Raw genomic sequence first — 18384 nt, 5'->3', positions numbered from 1 at the left:
TCGGACATTAGATCTAGGCCCTCGAGATGGCTTTGAAAATAAAAGAACGATTAAAAGGATCAAGGGAAGGGAACCAAAACTGGCCAGTGCAACACGGGAGGGGTGGGAGAGTAAAATATGCACAATAGGAAAGAATGTGGAAGCTATATACAATATATGTTGTACAATGTCGATACTGAAGACCATTTATCCAGATTAATAGAAAGGGGGAGTACCGGAATCCACTTTCTTTTGGGTGTATAATGCGAAGATCAGGTAAGCGGTAACAGCGAAGAAAAAAAAAAAAAAAAAAAAAAAATAGTAAAGCCAATGTTTGGAGGACATCTGGAGGATGGGGAAAAAAGGCCTTTAGACAACACGGACCACAAGGGAAAGAGTGAACAGATTAAACAGAAGAAAAAAACAAAGTGCGCAATGCATCAAACATAGAAGACAGTCATATACCAAAAGGAATTGGGTCATTATTTCCTTCCTGGCAGTAAAATCTCTACAAGGCCATCATCCTCCTCGCCATCACTGCTGTCATTTCGATCTTTCGAGTCAAGCAATATATTCCCCCCAGAATTTCGCATCCTAGTCCCCGATGTGCTGCTACCATACGGCGCATTTTCAAAAAAGTTGGAATACCCCAAAGGCTCTCCTACCAGCGTCCCATCTTCCTCGTCGGAGTAAGTCGAAACGAGTTCCGTATGAGGCCCAGCTATATCACCCATCTCATCCGTATCATCGTCGTCTACCTCAAGCGGAAGTCGACCTTTTCGTTGTACAGCTTCGGTGGACAGTTCGTCACCTTCGTCGGAGGAGTTGGACGAATACATATTGACGTGAGGGAAACTAGACAGAGAAGACGGAGGGGAAGACGGCCTTCCGTATGCCGAAAAATGGGAAGTGAATGCACCATATGACGATGTATTTCCCACTGAGGACGAGCCGAAACCTTCGGTCCCCTGTGCCGATGATCCGAAGGGGTCCATGATAGAGCTAAGGCCAAAACTGTAGTTCATTGATTGGGTACTGTTTCCAGAAGTGGTATCTTCAGAGTCCTTAGAAATGTCGTCCGAGGGAGGTGAGGCAAGGGCGGCTTCAGCCCGTTCTTTCTGAGCCGCTAGGCGTGCGGCTAGTTGACGACGAGCTCGAGATGGGGGAATGTTCAACGGCGCAGGTGGTGATAGCATGGGAATCGGTTGGCTTGTCGCGTGAGACCTTTCCTATAAGATTACATAACATTTGTTAGCAACAATGCACATCAGAAATGAGTGGTAGCTCAATGTTCCTTTGCGTCAGGAAATACAGCGCCAAAGTATAAAAGGGCAGTCAAATGGGTTAATCATCAGTGTACCATCCTTAATCAACTTTAGGAAATGAATACCAACGATGACTAGTGTCTCTGTTGTAAGTAGTTGGGAAGTAGGATAAGAAAAGATCAGTGTGACCAACAACAACCGATGTAGCTAGAAGAAGTGCCTGATCCAATGGGACAAAGATAATAGTGATATGAAGGTCTAGGGGCGGTGAACAAGTAGCCCGGGTGTTTATACATGTTTGAGATAGCGCCGTGTGCAAAAATATGATGTCTTAGGAAAGAAAACAAAATCGCTCGATGTAAACGGCCGTAAACGACCTCATGCCAAGGTGCCAGACTAGGTGCCATACAGGATGTAAAGATACATGTACAATTGTCGCCCATACGTCACAAACACGAGGCTCCAAAAGAAAGAATTAGGCAGCATGAATCAGGGATTTTTGGTGAAAAGGTCGCCATCATCGGTCCGTCATGTCAATGTCCTGAAAGAAATGTTGACCCACATTATCAAAGCTGTTCTCCGCGCCAGTTGAGTGAGTTCTTCTCGCACCACCATCGTCATCTTCTGGATCCTCCATTTCTTCATCTTCGTCATCGCTCGAGCTTCCAAATCCACTGAGCAAGGATGGCCCGCTAGCCCCGCTGAAAAACGCACCGCCCGAAGCGCTGCCTTGATGTACAATATCCAACCCTTCGAATGTTGCACCCAGGGCTCCTCCGTTCAAACCGGCATTTGCTAACGCTGTTGAAGCTGTAAATCCCTGTGAGGCGTTGACTGCATTAAGAACTGCCTGCCGATGGCCCATAGACATATCGGGTCTAACACCACCCAAAATGGCATTATCCCTTTCTCTGGTTTCAGACAGAGTTCGTTCGACATAATCGATCCAATCGGGGTGAAGGACATATTCCATTACTGTCGCCGACAACAGTTCAGGGGGGATGCCGTTCGCTGAACTTTACCACCTCCTCTGCAATCAGGGTGAGATGGCCCATGTAGCCCAATCTCATATTTTTTGTCCGCTGTGCTTCATCACTTCGTTGTTGGCCTCGAACAATCTCCTCTGTAATACGGCCCGATTCGAAAACGTCAATTGCTAAGGATCGATTGAAACCACGATCCATCGGGCCGTTGAATACTTGCTGAACAACATCATATACCACATTGTGGAGAAAGTTATTCCATGCAAATCGGAAAAAGAATGACTATTTCAGTGGGTCAGCTATTAAATTATAATATATCGAATTCAAATCAAATTGTACGTACCAGGATCGTGGGTATGACTTTGTGCTCAACAAACATGATTTTCAGATAATCTCCAACCACTGGCTGGCCGTCGGTATCTATTTGAATATTTTGATGTGCAACGTTCTCTCCAGCATCACCCATTGTTATCGACGGTGTTAGTGACCCGGCTATGCAACTGCTCCCGAGAGCAGTCCCGGTTTCCACTCTTCCTTTATTGTCTTCTTCGCCAATTTGATGATTTTCCAGTTTCGTTGGAGAGTCCTTCGCGGCGAATAGAGGTGCCGGTTTATCATCTGGTTGCGGGGATAACGATGAATCCGGTTCACCACTTTCTTGATTACCAGTTTGATTTTCCGAACGTTGACTTTCAGGTACGTCAATGGTGGGGTTTTCGTTGAGAGGGGAGTCATGCCTTTCATGCGGGCCATGCTGTTGTTCGGCATCAATCTTGAAGTTTTCGACTTTCTGAGTGAGGATTGATGCGGTAGGTGATAAAGGATCGCTAGCTCGAGATGGACAAAGAGGCTGGATGACTTTCGCATCCAAGGATGTCCCTTGCTCCGGTGGGGTTAGTGGTTCATCTACAAAATCGTCACTCAGGCCTAATTTAGGCGCATGTGGTGGAATACTCGTGAACTGTTCCGGACCAGGTTTATTGTTGATTTCCCCTTCAGGCTTCTCCTCGAAACCGTCCTTAACATCGTCTATCAGTACTCCAGATGAAGTAACATGTTCGAAACCATCCTCTTCGCCTGCATGTGATGCGTCAAGCCGTTTGATATCCTCAGGCGAGCCAGAACCAAGTGCAGATGGGGAGATGCCATTTGCGAACTCGTTCGTGGTCTCGGCATATTCGAAACCCGAGTATTCTTCACCAGTGATAAAAGCACCTTGTGCTCGCAGTCGTTCACGCTCCGCATCACGTTTTCTGATATATTCATCGCTTCCAACCTCGTTCAATAAACCCATATTACTGCAATGAAGAAGTTCAGCCATTAATTCGCATGTCTTAAACCTGTCAAATCCCAGAGGTTCAATCCGAGTTCCCCAAGCGCTGTCGAGACGGGGTCTTTCAACAACTTTGTGTTGGCCAGCTTCATTCACCATATGTTTTGAACTGAGTATTAGATCCATAAAACCAGGCACATTTTTTGCAAACATGCGTAAGAGAGTCCCAAGGTAAATGGGATCATGAATCGTTGGGGGTGAGTCCGGGCCGCCAACATTTTCTGGGTCATAATCCGAGTTGTTCTTTCGGATCACTTCGATAACAATCCCAACTCCGACGGTAAGTGGGTTTCCACCTTTCAACATTGACGATATTAAAACTTCCACACAAGGCTGGGAAACTAGTTGGCGCGTCAAGCTGTTGGGTCCGATGCAAGACTGGTCATTTTGCGCAGCGTTAGCAGAAATCGTGATAATTGCTTTCAAAAAATCACCTGCTGATGTCTGGGTCGAAGAGGTATGCTCTGTCGAAAGGCAAGATAATAGGGATGGAATCAGGTCCTGTGATTGGAGCCACTGAATTTGAAACTGTTAGCTATGTTAGTCTAGAAATGCCAGTTATGGTGCTCACCTCAACAACTCCTTGGCCACCCTCTATCCTTTCAAGCGATATAATTTTCAAAAGCAAGTCCATGATCATAGGGTTATCCACATGTCGAAGGAGCGTGGGCACCACGCCATCTAATGACTTGATGAAAGCGAGCATTTCCTCGGACTTCTTTTCAAGAAGGACTTCGTTCACCTTCGTAAAATATCCGGATTGAAGTGGATCAAGCGGCACTTCCCTCCACAAGAAGTGCCAAAAGTCCCGTAGATATCCTTCATTGAGCATCATCGACTCAATGATTGACCAGGAATTAGAAGACAAGATTTCGCAAGCAATATAGGAATACTTCAAGCGTGACTTCTCTGCATTCTCCAGTTCATCGGTATCAAGACCGTAACTTAAACCAGCGGGTTTATCGTCGGCGAACTGCTGTCCTTTTTCCTTAGCCTGGTCGGACAAATCCGCAGTTGCCGCGACTTCGTGGTTTTCCTTTGCTTCTCCATCCCTACCCTTGTCCTTTTGTCCTTGCGCATCGTCATCGTGGTCGTCATCATCGTCATCTATCAGACTTGGTGAAATTACATAGTCAAGCAATCGTTTCAAGACATTATCGTCACGCAGATATTCTATAAGTTTCGTATTATGCTGCTTGAGCTCCTGCATAAGCTCCGACTCATCGAGAACTTCCTCGAGGGAGACATCTGCTTTCTCGAGGAGGGTATCGATAGCGGATATATTTGCATATCCACCAAAACGCCAGAACATGATGAGTTATAATTATATCGGAGAGGGAAACGGTAAAGATGATTCATTGACGTCAGGGAAAATGTGAAGTGATGAGTCTGCGATTTCTCTAACTTTTCGTATCTCTTTTTTCTTTCAGCTTCCAAGTATGCTTCTGTATCCGAGAGTCTATGCGCAAATTTTGCTATCCACAAATAATGATAATTCGCAAAGTATCAAGCACTGAAAGCGACGTGTAGAGACGAGAGATCGGTATTATGGTGGTGGTAAGATCGCGGACAATTTCGAGGTCGTAATCGGTGCTGAATAGGAGTAGAGAATAGAATATGGACGAAGCTACCATGCGCTATGTGGAAATACGATGTCAGTATGCGAGTGCGCGGACGGGGAAAGGGTAGGTGGTTAAAGATGTAGGGTAGGATCATTTAGGATGCTGACGGGAGAAAATGGGGGGGTGGTGGGTTAGGCCGCATATGACGGGAGAAGGGTAATTTGCAGCGTACCTTCGACATGAGAGAATGACGATGAAGATGAACAAATAATTCAAAGCAGCCTTGCCCGGGAGCTTGAGGCCAGTAACAGTCGAGAACGGGAGGTTGGTGTCGTATGGGCGGATGTTGGGGTTGAGGTCGGCAAGTTGAAGTTGACGTGTGCTGGCGCTGGCGTGGGTGCGGCTCTTTGCCCAAGGTTTCCGAAGAACCAGGCAAATATGTACTATACTCAACTATTGCAGCAACAACAACCACTAGGAATACTACCAATTATGCCACTGGCCACAGCGGGAGTAGACCGGTCTGTTTGGGGGTTACATAGCAGGCTGTTCTTAAATAAATCGACGTGAAAATTAAAGGATAACGTAGTTTTTTCTCTACTGTCAACTTGGTCTCGTTCGGCTACATCATGCTGTCAGCCTGTTGCTGCCATGGACTCCACTATCTGCAGAGTAGACTAATTTCAGGAGCACAATCATCAGGAGGCTTCACATAGATCCTTCTTCTTTCTGCATGAATCAAAGCCTGGAATGAAGGCCACCCTCTACATAGTAAATCAAACTGTTCGTTGAGAACTTTCGATACTGAGACCCCCGCTTCCTGTGATACATATTTGCTTCTTGATCAAAATTAGGGGCCAAGTGGGCTTTTTAAGATACATGCTCATACCTACAAAGCCATGTCACACCTATGGTTAATGAAAAACAACAAATGAAAAACAACTTAATCCTCGGCTTTCTTTGGCTGATTGATAGTTGAGAAGTCCAGGCCGGTGTGGGTGAGTTGATCGTTTGATGGCTTGGCAGGCGGCATGTGACCCAACCCTCTGACATCAGAACTTGGACCGTTATTTTAGTACGCTTTTCATCTTCCAACAGGCATCATTGATCGTGTCGAATATTGACGCTTGACTCTAGAGCACTTGAACGGTTAGCAAATCACGACTCCAGGGATTTTGCAGTATATTTCGTATTCGCTGATAACGCTCCAAGGCTATATATAACTCACCTGTTGAATTTGTCCCGCTGTCTTCACGGCATTCCCCAGACGCAAAATAGCACAAGTGCAAAACCGTTATGAACCGGTTATTTGGTACCAAGAGCTCTGCTCCGAAACCGACGCTCGATTCCGCAATCACAAATGTACGTTTGCTCATTCCCCGTCACCTAACAGTTCATAGCATTCCAAAGCGAACCTCCGCCCGAATTGTAACACATGTTAAACTGACTAACAGGTCGACAACCGCGTCGCAAGCATAGACGTAAAACTCGCCGCTCTAAATGCAGAATTATCGTCCTACCAATCTCGAATGGCTAAAATGCGCGACGGACCCGGGAAAAATGCCATACGTCAAAAAGCCCTCAAGGTGCTACAACGCCGCAAGCAATACGAAGCTCAGCGAGATCAACTGTCGCAACAGTCATGGAACATGGAACAAGCAGGCATGATGCAGGATAATCTGAAAAATGTCATGACGACTGTGGATGCGATGAAGACCACGACAAAGACGCTCAAACAGCAGTATGGAAAGGTGGATATCGACCAGATCGAGCGCATGCAGGATGAGATGCAGGATTTGATGGAAATTGGGAATGAGATTCAGGAGAGCATCAGCCGTGCGTATGACGTGCCGGAGGATGTGGATGAGGCTGAACTTGATGCGGAGTTGGAAGCGCTTGGGGAGGAGTCGATGTTCGAAAACGCTTTATCTGAGGATGCGACACCCGCATTTCTTCAAGACGAGGTTGCACCACCACAGTTTGTGGATGAACCTCCTGAGGAGGGGAAGGTTAAGGAGGCTGCTGGGTGAGATGGCCATGTAAGGCTTGCTCTCTTTTGTTGTCGAACGAAACTTCCGTGCGTTCTCTTCGTGCGTGGCCTCGCTTTAAATTGTATCTTGTGTTATTCCGAGCCATGTTTTGAACACATTTCTTAACATGAGGGCATTTCGCTGCTTTGGTGCTCAGATTGCCTGTGTCTTTGGTGTTTTTCAAATCATACAGGATGCCATTTAAACACGAGATTCAATTCTGAATCAGGAACCCGCACAACCTCTTTGCGCAATGCTGTGTAACTCGTTGGAATGCATTACTACTTGTTTATTAAGTGGAACATAACATATAGATATACCACTTCTCCCTACGTCATTCCGGCGAGTTTGGTTATGTATAGCTACTGTCTCATTCCACCCCCCCTCGTCATCAGAACTCCGGCTGGGTGGCTCAAATATGGAGTTTTTAGTTTAGTATGCAAGGTAACCAAACCGCCAAAATGATATTAGTGTTATTTATACATTCTCTTATCTATGTCTCTCTTTTGTCTTGTTCTCTTTCTTACTTTTTCATTTTTTTATATTTAATGTTACAAATGCAAGGTGCACATGGAAATATGACGAGCTGAGCAACAAGTTCCTTAAATCCTTGTCCCAAATTATACCCAGAGGTCAGTGCCAACAAATTTGGGTTTCTGGCGTTCGAGAAAACTCGAATTAACTGGCAGGATATTTTCGAAAGGCGACTGCAAAAAAACCCAGTCCAGGATATATCATGTTGCGCTAATATACCGGAGTAAAGCCTCGTGGAACTACATGTGCTAATATACTAGTAGTATAATCACGGTGGGATAAGATAATTTCTATGGAAAGTTGGTGCGTAGAGGGGAACTACAAGTTCGAAATTGGCCTGTTGTATCGTTGTCTGAGGCCAAAATCTCGAGGTCGTTCTTAGCGACAAACATTGTCGTTCTATTGGCTATCTTAGCGCTTAGCACGCTGAAAGATCAACGATTTTGGGATGAGCGATTGAAAACCGCACAAAGAAAGTAACACCAAACAATAAACCCATTGGGGCCAGGTCAAGACAGTGATTGACCACCGGTAGGTGAGCCATCCCGCCTGCGCTAATTAACCTGATATCGGATTGCTGTCTTATCCATCGAGCGTTCAAGATGGATGCGCCAAGGCCACCCCGCTTAGCTAAGTTATTTGTTATCGGTGTTGACCAACTAGTGAATCTCCGTTGCTGCAGCAACACCAATACCTGTTTCTCCATTCATCATAATTCTTGGAACAGCGGTCACTGATTCATTTATTATTGCCCCCCCATGGCCCTCAATGCTATTCATTGACAGTTCTCTTGACTATTTTTGTTTGTTGTCTTGCCTTCCTTGAGGATATCCTCAAGGAGATGAAGCATTTAACCGAACCTTGACACTGGTATGTTTGCTTGAATCCCATATCCCTCGATTCACTATTCGCATAGGCATTTAGAATACGGATATTCGATTTATTTTTTCTTTGTTACCACTTTATTAATTGTGTTTAGCCAGATATTTTTTGAAGCGGAGTGAGTGGAAACAAACCTAAGCGTCTTTTGTTTACCTTTGCACAGCAAGTACTAATCTCTATGCACATGTTCAGGACCCCATGAGAAACAGGATGTCTCCCGCCATGCAAAACTCAGGCATATTTGTTGATGAGCAGTCGGGCCATTCAAAAGCTTCGGGTCTGAGGTCTATTTTCCCGTCAAAGGCCCACAAGAGAAACCACTCAGCTGGTAGTGCCCTAATAGGGAATGCCCTGCCAAACAACCATACGTCCATGCCCCCTCCTATGTTGCCTCTGGACCATCCACATTCCTACACGCAGTGGCCATTGTCTGAGGTATCCCATAATGGGCCACCAGCCAAGTAATTCCCGCCTCCGCAACAAGAGTTCTGAGGCGAATTCGGATTATAGCTTGCATAAGAAAACGAAAAGCTCCGTATCGTTAAGGTCCCTCATGAAGGATTTTACAACACCCAACAAAACACCTTCCCCAGAGATCATCGTACGGGAAAAGAAGGCGAAAAAGACAAAGTCGTCCACCAGTTTGTCAGCAATTTTCAGAAGGTCCCAACGAGGGCGGAGGGATAATACTTCCAACAAACAGCAGAAAGATAAGGAAAACATGAATCCACCTCATTCTCCTACGGTTGAAATTTCGCCGCTATATTCGCATTTCGGCAGCACGTCCCAGCAGCAGGGTCAGGGAGGAAACCGCTATCTACCAGAAAGAGGGCGAACCTTGGACGAAGAAATGTCGCTCTATACTCCTAGGGGCTACTCGCCATCAAAGCAAAGGAATTTCCATGGCCACCAACTACCATTTCTAACGAAACGTTCCGATACAAAACCGAGGCCTAAGTCGGAATTTGTATTACCCACCTCTTCATCCATGAAAGATATGCTAGCTTCCGTACAGCGTTCGGGTGCTTCCAACGAACAGCAGTGGCAGAAAGGAGGTGATAGCTGGGCTAACCACGTTCGCCGCGGATCTCCAACAGAGCATGAACTGAAGAAGCGACATGAGCCGGGCGGAAAGCGGGGGTCCAGAGTTTTGGCAGCCATTACAGCATTAAACGCGAAGGAGAAGGCAATGGAGCCACCACAAAAGCCCTTAGATAGTGATGGAATCGAAGGGGCATTCGAAGCGCTTTTGGTAAGATAGACCTTCTAAACATAAGACTAATTATCTTCTAACCGATTTACTTGTGGAAAGGATTCTCGGAACATTCCTCATAATATGCGTGATAAGATGCGATCTTTGGATACAAGTATCAAAGCTGATTTCATACGGAAGCACCATCTTGATGTTAATCTATCTACTACATCAAACTCTAGTCAGGACCAAAACACATCGAGTGGCTCTGCTAATGGTGGAAAGGATTCCAGCGGAAAGGGATCAAGATCCCAATCTCGGACCCGTCCATTTTCAATCTCAAGGGCGGACATACTGTCGCCTAAAAGAAGCAATGAGAATATGACTACTCACAAGCGTCCAAAATCGGTTGATTTATCTCGACCCGGATCTTCCAAAGGATTACCTAGTTCCAACTCAATGACGGGGATAGCATCTCAGGCCCAACCAGACCATACAGCAGATCCCACTGGCTTTGTTCACTACCTGCGAGAGGTTCAGAAGCCAGAGATAGTTGAAGTTGGCAAGCTACACAAACTCAGAATACTTTTGAGAAACGAGACAGTGACATGGGTTGACGCATTTATTTCCCATGGAGGAATGAACGAAATCATTGAACTTTTGTACCGTATCCTCAAGGTGGAGTGGCGGTGTGTATTGTCCTATCCGTTAACAGTATTATGAGATCAAAATACTTACTATTCTTTGATAGGGAGGAACACGAAGATGCCTTGTTGCACGAAACTCTTCTTTGTCTGAAGGCACTTTGCACGACATCATTGGCTCTTCGTCATCTTTCATCCGTCGAATCAGTGCTATTTCCAACTCTTTTGCGTATGCTCTTCGACGAGGAGAAGAAAGGCCCGAGCGAATTCACAACTCGGGGTATTGTTCTTAGTCTGCTTTTTACTCACCTATCGTCCGCATCTGCGGAAAATCTGGTGCCTCGGGCTAAAACAATTATGGCATATATGCGCGACCCTACTCCACCAGAAGAATCCCAGCCATTGAACTTCATTGCAAGCATTTATCAACCTCGTCCATATCGTGTGTGGTGCAAGGAAATTAGCAATGTGACTAAGGAGGTATTTTGGATATTCCTTCATCAGCTCAATGTCGTTCCCGTCACGGAAGCTACAGAGATTAATTCAGAACCCTACTCGAAACGTTATTTCCCTCCTCCCCGCCCACCAGTTCCAGCTGCCCCTTATGTTGGTGGTGTGGAATGGGATGCCACTAACTATATCGCAAATCATCTCGATCTCTTGAATGGTTTGCTTGCTGCGTTGCCCACTGCAAGTGAGCGCAATACGTTACGAACTGAACTTCGGGCATCTGGTTTTGAGAAAGTGATGGGCACCAGTCTACGCACTTGCAAAGAGAAATTCTACTCCTCAGTACACGATTCTTTGAAGCTTTGGGTTGCTGCGGCAGCGGAAGATGGATGGGATTATAAATTTGTTCGCGAAGGCCCAGCCCGAGGTGGTCCGGATTCTACCTCAAGAAGTCCCATCAAGTCTACCCCGGGCTCTCCGAAAAAGCGGGTTGGGCTAGTGAGCGACGAGCCGCCTAAGTTAGATCTCGCTGGAGAAATTGGCCATGGAGCAAGCGAAACTAGGAGCGGTTGGCTTTGATTTTTATCTCATGAAAAACAAGTCCCACTCTTTGTGTTGTGATATCTTCAAAGTTCGCATTCTGCACTGAATTTATCGCACTTCTCCTTTGTAGATGTCTTTTTGTTTTTACTTCCTCATTGCCTATGGCGTTTTGGTTTTCGATGTTGACTTTTATGACATTTTGAACTTATTTTCTAATGATTGGCAGAGCTCTCTTTTTTTCTCTATTGAAGGTTACTCTCGCCTTTGGAAAGGCTGTTCATGTACTGTACAAACCAGCCGCACGAATTACATGCCTTCTACTCATCAGTGGCATTAATGAAATGATGAATAAATGGGTATTTAATGAGATTCCACTTTTAACATGATCACTGTTGGTATTCCCTTTTTTTTTTTTTTTTTTTTTTTTTTTTTTTTTTTTTTTTTAATTTCTTTTTTTGATATTATCACCTGGTAGATTGGCTCTTGGAAAACATACCTCGGAAATCTTTCGATGTTATCATCTCCCTAACCTTATACGGGGATCGGACCTTGCTTGACCTCCGTTTTTAGTGTACTTTTGCATCTGCTAAACATCCATCGTATTTTCCCCGCCAGTTTCTTCTTCATGTTCTTATCTAGAGTCCAGCTGAGTGAGTCGCTTGTTCTTGACAAGCAGGACAACAGAGGACCGCTCTCGAAACAGCTCCCGCACTACTCATACTACTCAATCTCCAGAAAGCATTCCGCGGCATTCAGGGGGATGTGAGGACAAAAATATTCTGAATCCGGTCACAACAAATACCCACACCTGTCGGCGCACTGTTGAAGGTTCAAGTTGGCATTCGACCTGCGGGCAGTATTCACACTATGTAAAGAGGGTACGTACACTCCACGCCCTGTAGCACTTCAACATCATCTGACACGTCTTGCCGAGGCCACTGTGGCAATTCAGCTGAATTTGGCGAAAAAAGTCGGAGTTGGAGAGGTGGGAGTGCAAGGGGATGTTGAGATCACACATTGATAAGGTGTTTCCATTCAGGTGAACAACAAGTCATTTCCTTCCAGACATGCAAAACACCCACCACGCATGAATGTCGCTACATTTGGGGCCGGCGGCCGATGAATCTTGGATCCTGCACCATCCCTCACAGCGGGGAACACCAAGTTCCCCAACCTCTTACTGGGTGGAGACACAAGTCCCTGGGTCGCTTGTTAATCGCAAGCCGCAGTCTCCAACCCGGTCACTCAAGTGTCTTAATTATGGTTTGGGAAACATGTTTAATCCAAGACACCATTTTAAGCCCTACCGTTTTCTTGCAACAACCTTGAACGTTGTACCTGGTGGAAGTGCATCTGATATATCTGCGCCTCATCTACTGTGCAATGTAGGACAATTTCAGATGTGGTGTGGTTTAGTCATCGGCATACAGCTACACGCCTTAATGCAGGGGATAATTTGCCGGTGAAACCACCCAGACAGTCATGTTCTGTCTTCTCAAATTTCTCCCTCTAGGACTCTGGAAGCTAGTTGGGTGGGCCCGAAATGGGTATTTGATGTTCCCCCGCAATTTGCAAGGCTATCTAGTAGATTGTGACAAGGTTAATGATCGAAGCTAGCTTTGCATCTAATGCCATTCATTAACTTTCGTCCAATCCTACTGAGCTTCGATTCCTCCAGAAACCCTCCCAGCTTCCCCAGAGAGACCTCGAATTCGATCTTGAAGTTTGCGAATAACGTGGGAGGATTGGGTTAACGCTAGGAAGTTTAGGACCCCATATATTCCCCATCCTCAACATACGACGTTCATTGGTCGTATTCGGAATCGAGAATATCAAGGCACTACGATGCAGGTCCGCCACCAGGCTTGTCCCTCGGTGTCCTGCTCTCGAAACGTCGTCTCCTTGGATGGAAGGGACCTGGCCTCTGTGCAAAGCGGGGGTTGTAAATATATGCGTATTGTCAACCGAGTTTTGCGAAAATTTCTTCGGCTGCTTCTATCGTTTGCGGACATGGACAAGTCATAGTTTAAAAGCATTGCTGTTGCTCATTTGCCCAAAAAAAGCCGTTGCTTTGACAAAGAATTTTAAAGCAAAGACAAAGAGCACAACAATTTTCCACGAGAAGGGTTTTCCAACCCTACCCGTCAAGCTTAATATCCCCTTGTCATACTCCTTCGACTTTGCTCCTTGACTTGAACATCTCAATAGAAACTTCACAAAATTACTCAAGCTTTTGAGATGGACCACGAAAAGCGTGAAGACAGTTCTTCAAGGGAAGAGGTAATCGATATCAATTATGTGGATAACATCGAAGCCTCAGCAGTGAATGAAAAGGCTTTGATTCGCAAAGTCTACTGGCGTTTACTCCCAATTCTGGGGGCCTTGTATGCCATTGCTTTGATTGACCGTGTCAATGTATGATGCCTTACCTCAAGGATATAGTTTTCTGCCGTTCATTTTTCTTGCCTCCCGTTTGCTTGAACGAGACATTGACAAGTCCTTTTGGTCGACAGATATCCAATGCGCGTGTAGCCGGAATGAACAAGGAGCTGGAACTACACAGAGGATCACGATATACCATTGCCCTGCTTGTCTTCTTCATTCCGTATTTAATTTTCGAGGTATGTCATCGGAAAATGAGCAATTTCGCTTCGTCTCGGTTGAGATTTCCACATGTAAGAATGCAGCGCTAATCTACTCAATATCCCGGGACTAGTAGCTCCCTTCCAATATCGTTCTTCGAAAGGTTAGAAGTACCAATTAGCTTACTTTTGTTGCCTTCGGATGGGGAGGTTTCATGCTGGGACAGGTGCGTGGCTAACCATGAGATTTCGTTCCTGAGTTTTATTTACTTTTGTCTAGGGGTTCGTGAACAGCTACGAAGCTCTTACTGCCCTACGCTTCCTCTTAGGATTCTTCGAAGCCGGTATGCTTACATACGACCAACAACGACAGGAACAAAAGCAACGGCTGATTTTGAAATTCTCCATAGGGTTTTTTCCTGGCAGCGTGTACCTAATATCTTGTTGGTACATTCGGTATGAAATGCAAACACGGTTCGTAGACCTAGTCTTCCATTCAGAAAATCTCGGTAACCAGCATAAGTACTTACTCAGTGCTGCTAGGCTTGCTGCATTTTACCTATTTTCCGTCCTTGTGGGAGGCTTCTCTGCTATTCTCGCATATGGCCTCATGCAGATGGAAGGGCTACGGGGCTACCTTGGCTGGAGGTGGATTTTTGTAAGTCGTGCGAAGTTGAGAAGATCTCACACTCACACAAATAGGGCCAACTAACTTGAGATAATATTCCAGATCATTGAGGGTCTTCTCACGCAAGTTGTGGCAATAATTTCAAGGTTCCTGATCATTGATTTCCCGGACAAACCTCAAAAGACCGGTTTCCTGACAGAACAAGAAGCTGTATTTATTGAGAACCGCATTGAGAAGGATCGCGCTGATGCGGTCAATGACCCCCTGACTTGGGCGAAGTGTGGAGAACATTTGAAGGATCTTAAGCTGTGGGCGTTGTAGGTATTCCGGCGAAATTCATCTCACGCAAGTATGCGCTAACCGATATTCAGTGCTTTAATGTTCATGTCAACTACAACGCCTGCGTGAGTCTCCAGCCGTATCAATAGAATGACAACTGAATGGAAAAAATTCTAACTGCGTTTTTCTAGATACGCCTTTGCTTATTTCTCACCAACTATTATTCAAGTAAGTCAAGCAGCCAGATAATACTCCACGATTACTCATCCAAACTAACAGAATATAATTTGTAGGGCCTGGGATATAGCGGAGGAATCGCAAATCTCCTTTCTGCACCTCCTGTTATTTTTGCAGTTATCTCCGCGTACTCCTTTGCCTTGGTGGGAGACAAGTACCGCCTCCGTGGCCCCATTATTGCAGCGCAGTGTATCATTAGCATCGTCGACCTTATGATCACTGCATACCACGCGAAACCCGGCGTTCGCTACTTTGGCATATTCCTCGGCACTGCTGGGTGTCAAGGAAACGTCCCTGCCATCCTCGCCTACCAATCTAATAATATCCGCATGCAGTCGAAGAGGTTTGTTGGAAGTGCATTGCAAATTGGATTCGGTGCCATTGGAGGCATCATTGCCTCGACGACGTTCCGTGAGGTGGATGCCCCCAAGTATATTCCCGGCCTGTGGACAACAGCTGGCTTGCAGTTCCTTATTTTGACATTGTTGGCTTGCACAACTATCCATTTCTTGCGGGAGGAATAAGCAGGTTGATACTGGCACTGCGATAAAACCGATTGAGGGGCTCGAAGGCTTCAAATATACATTATGAGTAAGGTGGTGAGTTGGTTATTGACAGCATAATTTAAAGGCTTTTACTTGGAGAGAGGATAACGTTATTGAGATGGTAAATTAGTTTTTGCCCAACATATGAATAATGACTCTTAGATTACTTGTTATTGGACACATAACTGATTTAATGAGAGGTTGCCAGCATGCTCACTGCCCAACCAAATGCCTAACGACATTACACTCAGATATGAGCCCGGAGTACTCCGGTTTTCAACATCTAGGACCAATGTCACCCTGTCAACAGGCTGCGGACCGAGAGCCCTGCAAATGGAGCCCACTTTACGGGGGATTGTATATTTTAGTGCTTTTATTTAGCTTTTTGTAGTGTATTCCCAATGGTTCCTTCATGGAGAAGTCCAACTTGCTGACGAACGGTGGAGGTGTTGGTGGCCCCCAATTTTCCAATACTAATATATGGCTTTATTGTAGCGCAAGCATGAGTTCATGACGTCGAGTGGGTTGACTACTACTAGCTTTTTCGGAGCTGTCGGCTATTGTGATGACCTTAAACCAGTACAATAAAGAGTATGGGAAACATATCCGAACACATCAAATTCTGTTTATATTACTTTTGGCCCCCGAGATTTTTCAAAATGCAACGCTATAGCTTCTTCAACCCCTCAAAATCGCGGCACGTGGGCAGGTATGAAACCTGGCTGACATGTTAGAATAGCTGATTCTGATCCCAATTTTTGTGGGGTGAGGAGACATGTAGCTGCGTACATTGGTTGCTGGTTCCGGTGGGACTGAATTACCATTCAAGTTGTGGAGTTTCGCGGGTGGTCCACGCCCAGCTCGCGGGGGAGAGAACTATCTGCCGAAATACGAACCAAGTGTGAAGACGGCGGATAGGGTCCAGATTTCCTACATCATTATTACTTGACCAGAGGCAAGCAGAGTATGTAGCATCCACTCCAACAAGGAGACTTTTCGAATGGGCAATGGGTCGGATTCCCTGAATTCTCTTGGAAGTTTGGCGAGAAAGCTCAAGACTCCGCCCCAACAACAATCGTAGCTAAAAATAATACAAACCCATTTTGAGCGATTCTGCTGATGGTTTGTTTCTTAGAGTCGTCACAGCCAGGAGGGGGGAAAGAATGCAAACGTAAAGCCAATTCCCGTCATTCCACCCAGCGCATGCTTTTCACATATCACATTCCGCCGAAAGACATTGACATTCGACCTTCCCATCAGTCTTCCGGCTAGAAATCATGTAATGATTAGGTTAGATTTGGGTAAGTTCGTCAGCTAAGCATCACGGATTTAAAAAAGCATTCCAAGCAGAAATATATATTGGTCCTTCTATAAATACAAATGATATCCTTCCTGCTCCTCTGCTAATACCTAGTAACAACTCTCAAGAATCATTTTTAGCGGCCTTTGGGGCAGGCTTGGTTGGCTCCTTCTGGAATGAAGGCTGGGGAGCAGTTGAAAGGAGGCCCTTCAAGGATTGATGGACATAATCTCGGATCTATCGCAAGGCGCAAAAATATTTCGGTTAGCCAACGACGGACGAAGGGCTGGGAAATAAATGGGGGATGCGTAGGGAACTAGAAATGATATGCGTGACGGAAATTTAATGATGGAATTGGCGAGAGCAAGACTAACTGGTTGGAATGGGTTTGCCTTTTCCTCCAAGTCCAGGAACAATACACAATATACCATAACCCCTATTCCGGCCCCGCAAAGTTGTCGGTCAGTATACATAGTCTGCAGGCTTACTTCCTATGATTGTAAAAGGAAGGACCTGAGAGTCTTTCTTGCGCTTGTATTTGAGGGGAGGTGAACATACAGCTAATAGCCGCCCACTGTACCAACTTTGTCCACTTAGTCCATGTAGGGCGTGCCCATTTCAATTTCGCCCGCCTTCTGTATTTCCGCTCTAATCTGAACTGCTGCTTTCGCGATAATTTCGAGACATCTGGTGGCCATATTCGTTTTGCGCGATGTGGATTTATGTATACCGTTGACGGGCTTTCGCTTTGGCTGCCGCTGCTGCTGGTGTCGATGCTTGTGCGTGTTGCGTGGCAGTCAGCATCAGGGCGATTTGAGGATTCGAGTGAGGGTGAAGTCGGAACTGAGGTATTGAATGCGCATTTTTGTAACGTGCGGAGAGTCGAGGGCATGGTGGAGGAGACAGAAGCGGGCGCGGGCCGAGTGGGATGTGAACGGCATAGGCACGGCATCGAGAGATAGTAGCTCTGCAAGTGAGCGAATTAGTTTCAAGTATTTAAAACGAATATTCAAGTTAGGTTATGATTAGACCATACCGCACTGTTATTGGGGAGGGGGCGGCTCCATCTTGAGATATTAAATGCTGTCGCAAAGCTCGACGTAGCTCGGATCGTTAAACCCGATGATCTTGGAAGTGACATTGCACAATTATATCTCCTAACTGACAACTAGAACGCGACAGGTCTTCAGTCAGAACGTAGATGTGGAAAAGAAAATATCATTGCGAGTGGTTGTATAGTATTCGGGGCAACAAAAAGGAATTGCAGTTGGTTTGGAGTCTTGGCAAACTTATTCGACTTCCTATCGGGCCGTGAGGAACTACAACTGTATGTAACTTAGTTTCCTTACAAATTGATAGATTTAATTGATAACAACCCAACAACCCCATTTGATGTGCATATGCCTCTTGGTAGAT

At 45.6% G+C, this 18384-nt stretch overlaps 6 protein-coding genes across 6 annotated transcripts; 3 read left to right on the top strand and 3 right to left on the bottom strand.

Moving 5' to 3' along the window:
* Positions 1-461: 461 nt before the first annotated feature.
* Positions 462-818, bottom strand: HCAG_01602 (predicted protein; the record flags this gene model as incomplete). Its single annotated transcript, XM_001544505.1, has 1 exon — positions 462-818. One exon carries the CDS (start codon positions 816-818, stop codon positions 462-464), a length of 357 nt encoding a protein of 118 aa, XP_001544555.1.
* A 265-nt stretch (positions 819-1083) lies between these two features.
* On the bottom strand, positions 1084-4872 carry HCAG_01601 (conserved hypothetical protein; the record flags this gene model as incomplete). Its single annotated transcript, XM_001544504.1, has 6 exons — positions 1084-1208; positions 1340-1387; positions 1854-2064; positions 2267-2509; positions 2571-4061; positions 4132-4872. The coding sequence occupies 6 exons, from the start codon at positions 4870-4872 to the stop codon at positions 1084-1086; spliced, it is 2859 nt and encodes a 952-aa protein (XP_001544554.1).
* Positions 4873-5177: 305 nt separating this feature from the next.
* HCAG_01600 (conserved hypothetical protein) lies at positions 5178-7152 on the top strand (the record flags this gene model as incomplete). Its single annotated transcript, XM_001544503.1, has 7 exons — positions 5178-5245; positions 5318-5338; positions 5404-5643; positions 5839-5905; positions 6098-6120; positions 6390-6484; positions 6602-7152. The coding sequence occupies 7 exons, from the start codon at positions 5178-5180 to the stop codon at positions 7150-7152; spliced, it is 1065 nt and encodes a 354-aa protein (XP_001544553.1).
* A 1626-nt stretch (positions 7153-8778) lies between these two features.
* Positions 8779-11433, top strand: HCAG_01599 (predicted protein; the record flags this gene model as incomplete). The annotated part of the gene is made up of 4 exons (XM_001544502.1): positions 8779-9029; positions 9079-9820; positions 9881-10449; positions 10512-11433. 4 exons carry the CDS (start codon positions 8779-8781, stop codon positions 11431-11433), a joined length of 2484 nt encoding a protein of 827 aa, XP_001544552.1.
* Positions 11434-13635: 2202 nt separating this feature from the next.
* Positions 13636-16617, top strand: HCAG_01598 (predicted protein; the record flags this gene model as incomplete). Its single annotated transcript, XM_001544501.1, has 10 exons — positions 13636-13812; positions 13911-14018; positions 14260-14637; positions 14710-14924; positions 14979-15011; positions 15078-15114; positions 15180-15553; positions 15920-16025; positions 16164-16247; positions 16450-16617. The coding sequence occupies 10 exons, from the start codon at positions 13636-13638 to the stop codon at positions 16615-16617; spliced, it is 1680 nt and encodes a 559-aa protein (XP_001544551.1).
* Positions 16618-17091: 474 nt separating this feature from the next.
* Positions 17092-17860, bottom strand: HCAG_01597 (predicted protein; the record flags this gene model as incomplete). The annotated part of the gene is made up of 3 exons (XM_001544500.1): positions 17092-17205; positions 17343-17404; positions 17527-17860. The coding sequence occupies 3 exons, from the start codon at positions 17858-17860 to the stop codon at positions 17092-17094; spliced, it is 510 nt and encodes a 169-aa protein (XP_001544550.1).
* Between the last annotated feature and the right edge of the window lie 524 nt (positions 17861-18384).

This window comes from Histoplasma capsulatum, genomic scaffold, assembly GCF_000149585.1.
Source record: "Histoplasma capsulatum NAm1 scaffold_1 genomic scaffold, whole genome shotgun sequence".
NCBI lineage: Eukaryota > Fungi > Ascomycota > Eurotiomycetes > Onygenales > Ajellomycetaceae > Histoplasma > Histoplasma mississippiense.
Note: the sequence above shows the minus strand (reverse complement) of the source record. Positions and strands in the feature narration are given on the sequence as shown.